This window comes from Lathamus discolor, chromosome 22 (genome assembly GCF_037157495.1).
Source record: "Lathamus discolor isolate bLatDis1 chromosome 22, bLatDis1.hap1, whole genome shotgun sequence".
NCBI lineage: Eukaryota > Metazoa > Chordata > Aves > Psittaciformes > Psittacidae > Lathamus > Lathamus discolor.
The window spans coordinates 4,644,727-4,651,576 of record NC_088905.1 but is presented as its reverse complement, the minus strand read 5'-3'; the positions used below and the strand labels follow the sequence as shown (position 1 = coordinate 4,651,576).

The following is a 6,850-nucleotide window of genomic DNA, read 5'->3' as shown; positions in this document are numbered from 1 at the left end:
ACCGGCCGGGGCCTGTCCCCGGCTCCGGCTCCGGCTCCGGCTCCTGCCCAGGCGCCGTGCCCGCCGCGCGCTCCCGTGCGCGCTGCGCGTCCCCGATCGCGGCACCGGGCGCGCCGGGGGCAGGGATGCTCCGGACCCCCCCCCTTCCCCTGCGGCTTCCCCCCGAGCGCGGGGGCTCCACCGGCCCCCGTCCCGCCGGGCCCGGCTCCGCGCTGGCACCGCCGGCAGGAAACGCTCGCAAACGCTCACGAGCACGAACGCTCACAAACGCCCTTTGTTGGCCCCGGCGTTGAACATTGACCCGGGAGCGGGCGGAGGCAGCCGCAGCCACGGGGCGAGGTGAGGCTGGGCCGGGCCCCCGGTGCTGTGGGGCGGAGGGGACCCCCCGGAGGGGTCCTGGGGGCTCCGCCACCCCTCGGGGCAGCGCCGCGGGGTCGAGCCCTTCCCCTGCTGCTTCGCCCCCAGCCCCTCGGCCCCCGTGTACCTCCCTCCACGGGGGTCCCGGTGCCCGCATCCGAGGGGACGGAGCGCCCATGGTGGGGGGGGGGGGGGGCCGCCTCCGGGTCCCCCCCAGCCCCGTGAGCGCGGCCGGGAACGCGCGCGGGGCGTGGGACGGGTTCAGCCTCTTGGCCCCGCGCCCTGGATCCCGGCCCTGGAAATGTCCCTGGAAACTCTGAACGGGCCCGGGCCGCTCCGGAGCGGGGAGCGCCGCGGCCGGGACCCCGCGGGGGCCGCGGCCGTGGTGCGCTGAGAGCCCCCCCCTTCCCCTTCCCCTTCCCCTTCTCCTTTCGCCCCGCTTCGCTCCCTGCGTTTCGCTCCGCAGCGCCCTCGGCTCCGTCCCGCTCCCCCCCGAGCCGGCGCTGCCCCCCCGGCAGGTAAGCGCTGGCGCAGGGACCGACGCGGCCCCCATGGACCAGGCTCTGGGGGCTGCAGGGGGGCACAGGGGATGGGGCGGCAGAGCCTGCGGTGCCCGGTGGAGGGGGGGGGGGGGGGGGGGGGGGTGTTGGAGCCTGCGCCCCGGGTGCTCCTTGCTGTTAATTGTGTGCTGATGACCGCTAATTACAGCCCCGGGGGGCTGCAGAGCGGAGCCAGGAGCTGCGGGGGCCCCACTGGGGCCCCAGAGCATCAGCGAGAGGGGATGGAGGGGAGAGCAGGGGCAGGGGTGCCCCGGGCCGGCCCTGGGGGCCTCTCACCCCACAGCGGTGCCGGGAGCCGGTGCCCGGGGGTCCTGTCCCGCCCGCGCTGCAGCCCGGAGCCGCGGTTCCCATCCCGCACCCCCATCCCTCATCCCCATCCCGCATCCCCATCCCCATCCCACACCCCCATCCCTCATCCCCATCCCGCACTCGCATCCCCATCCCTCATCCTGCATCCCCATCCCACATCCCCATCCCTCATCCCCATCCCGCATCCCCATCCCCCATCCTGCATCCCCATCCCCATCCCGCACGCCCATCCCACATCCCCATCCCTCATCCCCATCCCGCACTCCCATCCCGCACCCCCATCCCCATCCCACATCCCCATCCCTCATCCCCATCCCTCATCCCCATCCCCCATCCCGCATCCCCATCCCGCACCCCCATCCCCATCCCTCATCCCCATCCCGCATCCCCATCCCGCATCCCCATCCCGCACCCCCATCCCGCACCCCCATCCCTCATTCCCATCGCATTCCCTCCCCGCTCCCTGTTTGCGCTGCAGGGCGGGGAAATGGCCGCGGTTTCGTGGGCCTCGGCCCTGGCGGCGCGCCCGGCTCCGGCGCTGGGACACGTGCCTGTGCGGGGGGGGACGGGGAGCAGGGGGTGCGGGGGTGCCCACCGCCGTGTCCCGCACCGAGGGGACGTCTCCCCGGGGGCTGGATCCGTCGCTGCTGCGGGGCCGGTGCTCCGGATGCGGCCATGGGCACTGGGAGCCGCACAGTGAGCGCAGCCGCGTCCCCACAGGACGCGGGCCATGGCGGGCCGGCTCCCGGCCCCCGCTGCCAGCCGGGATCCGGGCATTGAGGACTCCCCCGGCTCGCAGCCGGCACCGTGCGTGCCCCCGCAGCGCTCGGCGGAGCGGGTGAGTGGGGCCCTGCTTCGCTCCCCATCCCTTTGCCCCCGGCGCCTTCCCCCCGCGCCAGCCCCTTCCTTGTGCTGCAGGTTCCTGTCCTCCACCACCACGGCTCCAACACCCTGAGCTTCGACTTCCACGCCCCGGAGGCCCCCGGTGCGGCTGAACGTGGCCGGGGCCCCCCCAGGAGCTCAGGTACCACCGCGAGCATCCCCACGCGTCGCCGCAGCGATGCTCGGCGCAGGGCGAGGGCTCCCCCTCATCCCCCTCACCCCCAGTGAGTGACTGGTACCAGACCTGGCCGGCCAAGGAGGGGAGGACGCGCAGCCCCCCAGCACCCGCCGGCCCCAGCGCTGCCCCCCCCGGCCCCCGGCCCCCCCCGGGCTGGTCAGCAACGTGGACCAAGGACAGCAGGAGGCGGGAGCGGCGCTGGGTCAAGTACGACGGCATCGGGCCGGTGGATGAGACCGGGATGCCCATCGCCTCGCGCTCGGTGAGCGGGGGGCACAGCGCTGCGGGTCGTGTGTCCCCCCCACCCCGGCACCCCCTGACCCCCTGCTGTGTCCCCACAGAGCGTGGACCAGCCCCGGGACTGGTACCGCAGCATGTTCCGGCAGATGCACCGCAGGCTGCCGGGTGAGCAGCCACGGACGGGGTTGGGATGAAGGGAGCTCAAAGCTCACCCACTTCCAATGGCAGGGACCCCTTCCACTGGAGCAGCTTGCTCCAAGCCCCTGTGTCCAACCTGGCCTTGAGCACTGCCAGGGATGGGGCAGCCACAGCCCCTCTGGGCTCTGCCAGCGCTCACCTCCTCCTCCATCCCCACAGAGCCCGACTGGGACCCCCATCCCTGCCCCTCGGGTGAGCTCAGCTCCTCGCTGCCTCCGTCCCCCCCAGTGCCCCGGATGAAGCCGGCCGTGCCCAACGGGGACTGGTGAGTGCGGCGCGGCGCCCGGTGCTGCCCATGGGTGCAGGGCTCCGGGGCTGAGCCCCTCCTGCTTCCTACAGGCCCCCCTGGGCTGTCACCGGTGCCACCGCGGAGCCCGGCAGCATCTTTGACTACGAACCAGGGAGCCCCTCGCTGCCGGAGCAGGTAGGGACGTCCTGCCCGGGGGGGGGCTGCTGGGACCCTCGGTGTGCACAAACCTCACCAGCCCCTGGCCCTTTCCAGCCCCCGGCAGCGGTGCCGCCAGCGCGGGCTCGTCCCATTGAGGTAAGCTGGGGAGCAAGGGGTTGGCAGCGGGGTCCTGGTGGCCGTGCCATGGGATGCGGGGTGCGGGCAGAGTCACCCTCGCTTGGTGCAGCCCCATCTTGCCCTAGGTGCAGCTGGAGCAGGAGCTGGAGCAGCTCAGCGTGGAGCTGGACAAGGACATGAGGGCCATGGAGACGCGATGGGAACCCTGTCAGGTATCCCGGCTCCATCCCTCCTGCGCTCCATGGCCTTGACGGGATGTGGAATGGGGATGGGATCTCCTTCCGGCTGTGCTTGCGGCCATTGCACTGGGACGCAGGCAGGGATGGATGTGGGCAGGGCTGGATCTGCGCACAGCTGGGTGCAGGCAGGGGTGGATGCGGGCAGGGGTGGATGTGGGCAGGGGTGGATGTGGTCAGGGCTGGATCTGTGCACAGCTGGCTGCGGGCAGGGCTGGCTGCGGGCAGAGGTGGATGTGAGCAGGGGTGGATGTGGGCAGGGATGGATCTGTGCACAGCTGGATGCAGGCAGGGGTGGGTGCGGGCAGGGCTGGGTGCGGGCAGGGGTAGGTGCGGGCAGGGGTGGGTGCGGGCAGGGGTGGGTGCGGGCAGGGGTAGGTGCGGGCAGGGGTGGGTGCGGGCAGGGGTAGGTGCGGGCAGGGGTGGATGCGGGCAGGGGTGGGCGCGGGCAGGGCTGGGTGCGGGCAGGGGTGGGTGCGGGCAGGGCTGGGTGCGGGCAGGGGTGGGTGCGGGCAGGGGTAGGTGCGGGCAGGGCTGGGTGCGGGCAGGGCTGGGTGCGGACACATCCGACGGGGGCACCTCCGGCCGGCCCCGCACGGCCGCGCCGTGGCCGCGGGGCGCTAGGACCCTGCCCCGGCGCCTCCCGTCCCTCCTCGGGGCCGGATTCCAGCGCCCGTTCCCGCTCCGCCCCTCCCGCAGCGCCCAGCGCCGGCTCCCGCCGCCCGCGGCCCCGCTCCGGCCCCTGCGGCCCCGCCGTGAGTGCGCCCGGGACCGGGGAGGGGGGGGGGCGGCCCCGGCTGCACCGGGAGGGACGGGGCGGGGGGGGGGGGGGTCGGGAGGCGGAAGGGGCAGCGGGAGGGGCTCCGGGCCCGGCCCAGCCCTCGGCTCCCCGCTCCCTGCGGCGGCGCCGGCGGCGGGCGGTGCCCGGGCCGCGTTTCCATCGCCCGGCGCCGCCGGAGGCTCAGGGCTCCGGGCCCCGGTGCCCCCGGCCTTGAGCCGCTGCCCCCGCAGGCCCCCGCGGGCCCGGCTGCGGAGCCCGGGCATGGAGCGGAGCATCCCGGGGCTGGGCAGTGACCGGAGCCGCGCGGCCCCCGGCAGAGGTGAACCCCCCCCCCCCCCCCCAACCACCACCACCACCCCCAGCCGGGCCGTGGGGCGCCCCAGGGACCGGGCTGCTGAGCACGGGCCCTTCGCAGGCAGCCTGCGGCCAGCGACCCTCCCCAGCCTGCCCGACGTGGGGGACCCCGCAGAGCCCGTCAGGAGGGAGGAGAAGAAGGTGAGGCCGGGATGGTCCCGTCGCACAAGGGACTGGCGATGGTGGGGATGGGGGAGCCCCTCCTCTGACCCCACTGCTCCGTCGCCAGATGAAAGCCGCTCGCCTCAAGTTCGACTTCCAAGCCGAGTCGCCCAAGTAAGTGATGGCGCCGCCGCAGCGCCCGGCGGAGGGGTCCGGGGACGGCACCCGGGATGCTGGGGCTGGGCGGGCGGCCCTGAGCGCTGCTGCTCGCAGGGAGCTGCCGCTGCAGAAGGGGGACATCGTCTACATCCATAAGGAGGTGGACAGGAACTGGCTGGAGGGCGAGCACCACGGCCGCGTGGGCATCTTCCCCTCCAACTACGTAGAGGTGAGCCCATGAGGGTGCAGCCGGGCGCAGCCGCGCTGGGGCAGCCAGCGCTGACCCTCACCCCCGCGTTCCCCCCAGATCCTGCCCTCCACGGAGGTTCCCAAACCCATCAAGGCGCCGACCATCCAAGTGCTGGAGTACGGCGAGGCCCTGGCGCTCTACAACTTCCGAGGGGAGCTGCCGGTGGAGCTCTCCTTCCGCAAGGTACCAAAACATCACCGCATCGGCGGCCCCCTCCGCACCGTGCCCAGAGCAGCTGTGGCTGCCCCATCCCTGGCAGTGCTCAAGGCCAGGTTGGACACAGGGGCTTGGAGCAAGCTGCTCCAGGGGAAGGGGTCCCTGCCCGGGGCAGGGCTTGGAGCTGGGTGAGCTCCTTCCAGCCCATCCCATGGCTCTGTCCCGTTGCCAGGGCGAGCGGGTGTGCCTGGCGCGGCGCGTGGACCACAACTGGTACGAGGGGCGCATCTCCGGCACCAGCCGCCAGGGCATCTTCCCCGCCACCTACGTGCAGGTGCTGAAGGAGCCGCGGGTCAAATCCAGCTCCGAGGATGTCCCACCCTGTGCCGGCGCCAGCCCCCGGCCCCCCGCTGCCTCCCCCGGCCCCCCCATACCCACCGGCTCCCCACGAGCATCCTCCCCATCGTCCTCCCCCCGACACCTCGGCTCCGCCTTCCCCCCCTCCCCAAAACTGCCCCATAGCAGCGCCCCAAACCCCTCCCTGGCCCCCCGCAGCCCCCCGCACCCCGCAGCCCCCCACCAGCAGCCGTGGCGCCCAGCCGGTGCCCCCGAGCAGGTGAGTGACGCCCCAGCCCCGCGCCCAGCACCGGTGGGGCTGCGGGTGCCGCGCTGTGACCTGCACCCATCCCATCCCCGTTGCAGCGCGCAGCCCCCGGCGCCCGCCCCGAGCCCGCCCCGTCCTACAACGGCTCCGACATCCGATGGACACCGTGAGTGGGGCCGGGAGCGGGCACCGCGTCCCCGGCGCGGGGTGGGGAAGGGGGGGGGGTGGCACTCGGTGGCCTCGCTCTGTGTCCCAGGTACCGCGCGCTCTACCAGTACCGGCCCCAGAACGCGGACGAGCTGGAGCTGCTGGAGGGGGACCGCGTGGACGTGATGCAGCAGTGCGACGACGGCTGGTTCGTGGGTGCGTGGCACCGCCACGGGCACGGGGACGCTTTGCCCCCCCGTGGTGAGGACGCTTTGCCCCCTCACCCCCTCCCTTTGCCTCCGCCCCCCCCAGGCGTGTCCCGCAGGACGCAGAAGTTCGGCACTTTTCCCGGGAACTACGTGGCTCCGGTGTGATCCGGGCCCTGGCAGGAGGATTCCGGCCACGCTGCTCCCTGCGCGTCCCCTCCGTGTCCCCCCGGGGGGACAAAGCGCCTCCAGCTCCCGCCTGCCCCTATGGGGCTGCTCTAACAGGGACCCATCCCCGCACAGGGGGGTCCCCGCGATCCAGTGCCTTAACCAGACCCCTCCTCGGTGCCTCGTGTCCCTGCATCCCGGCGGTGACCGCACCTCCCGCTCCTCTCCGGGCAGTGCCGGTGCCGGGGCCTGACCATGACGGCTCTGACCCGAGGTGTTGGTCCAGGGCCGTGCCGTGCACCCGGGAGTCGCGGTTGCTTCTTGTCCATCATTAAAGCTCAGCTCAACCCGAGGCTCAGCCTGGTGGGGACCGGATGGGGCAGCGCCCATGGGACATGTGGGGCAGGAGCCCCCAGGGCGCTGCATGGGGCAGTGGG

At 73.9% G+C, this 6,850-nt stretch overlaps 1 protein-coding gene across 5 annotated transcripts; it reads left to right on the top strand.

The window, feature by feature from the left end:
* Positions 1 to 42: 42 nt before the first annotated feature.
* On the top strand, positions 43 to 6,765 carry SORBS3 (sorbin and SH3 domain containing 3). Of its 5 annotated transcripts, none has more exons than XM_065659389.1 (19): positions 43 to 339; positions 824 to 875; positions 1,947 to 2,064; positions 2,145 to 2,250; positions 2,334 to 2,548; positions 2,628 to 2,691; positions 2,884 to 2,989; positions 3,064 to 3,268; positions 3,376 to 3,462; positions 4,186 to 4,241; positions 4,498 to 4,586; positions 4,683 to 4,762; positions 4,851 to 4,897; positions 4,997 to 5,111; positions 5,190 to 5,315; positions 5,521 to 5,904; positions 5,991 to 6,058; positions 6,149 to 6,247; positions 6,352 to 6,765. In XM_065659389.1, exons 3-19 carry the CDS (start codon positions 1,957 to 1,959, stop codon positions 6,746 to 6,748), a joined length of 2,352 nt encoding a protein of 783 aa, XP_065515461.1. In that variant the 5' UTR covers positions 43 to 339; positions 824 to 875; positions 1,947 to 1,956; the 3' UTR covers positions 6,749 to 6,765. The 5 variants fall into 5 exon arrangements, with proteins under 5 accessions (XP_065515461.1, XP_065515462.1, XP_065515460.1 ...); XM_065659390.1 differs by lacking the exon at positions 43 to 339 and having other exon boundaries at positions 346 to 875; positions 3,064 to 3,148; positions 3,227 to 3,268; XM_065659388.1 differs by lacking the exon at positions 43 to 339 and having other exon boundaries at positions 346 to 875.
* Positions 6,766 to 6,850: the final 85 nt, after the last annotated feature.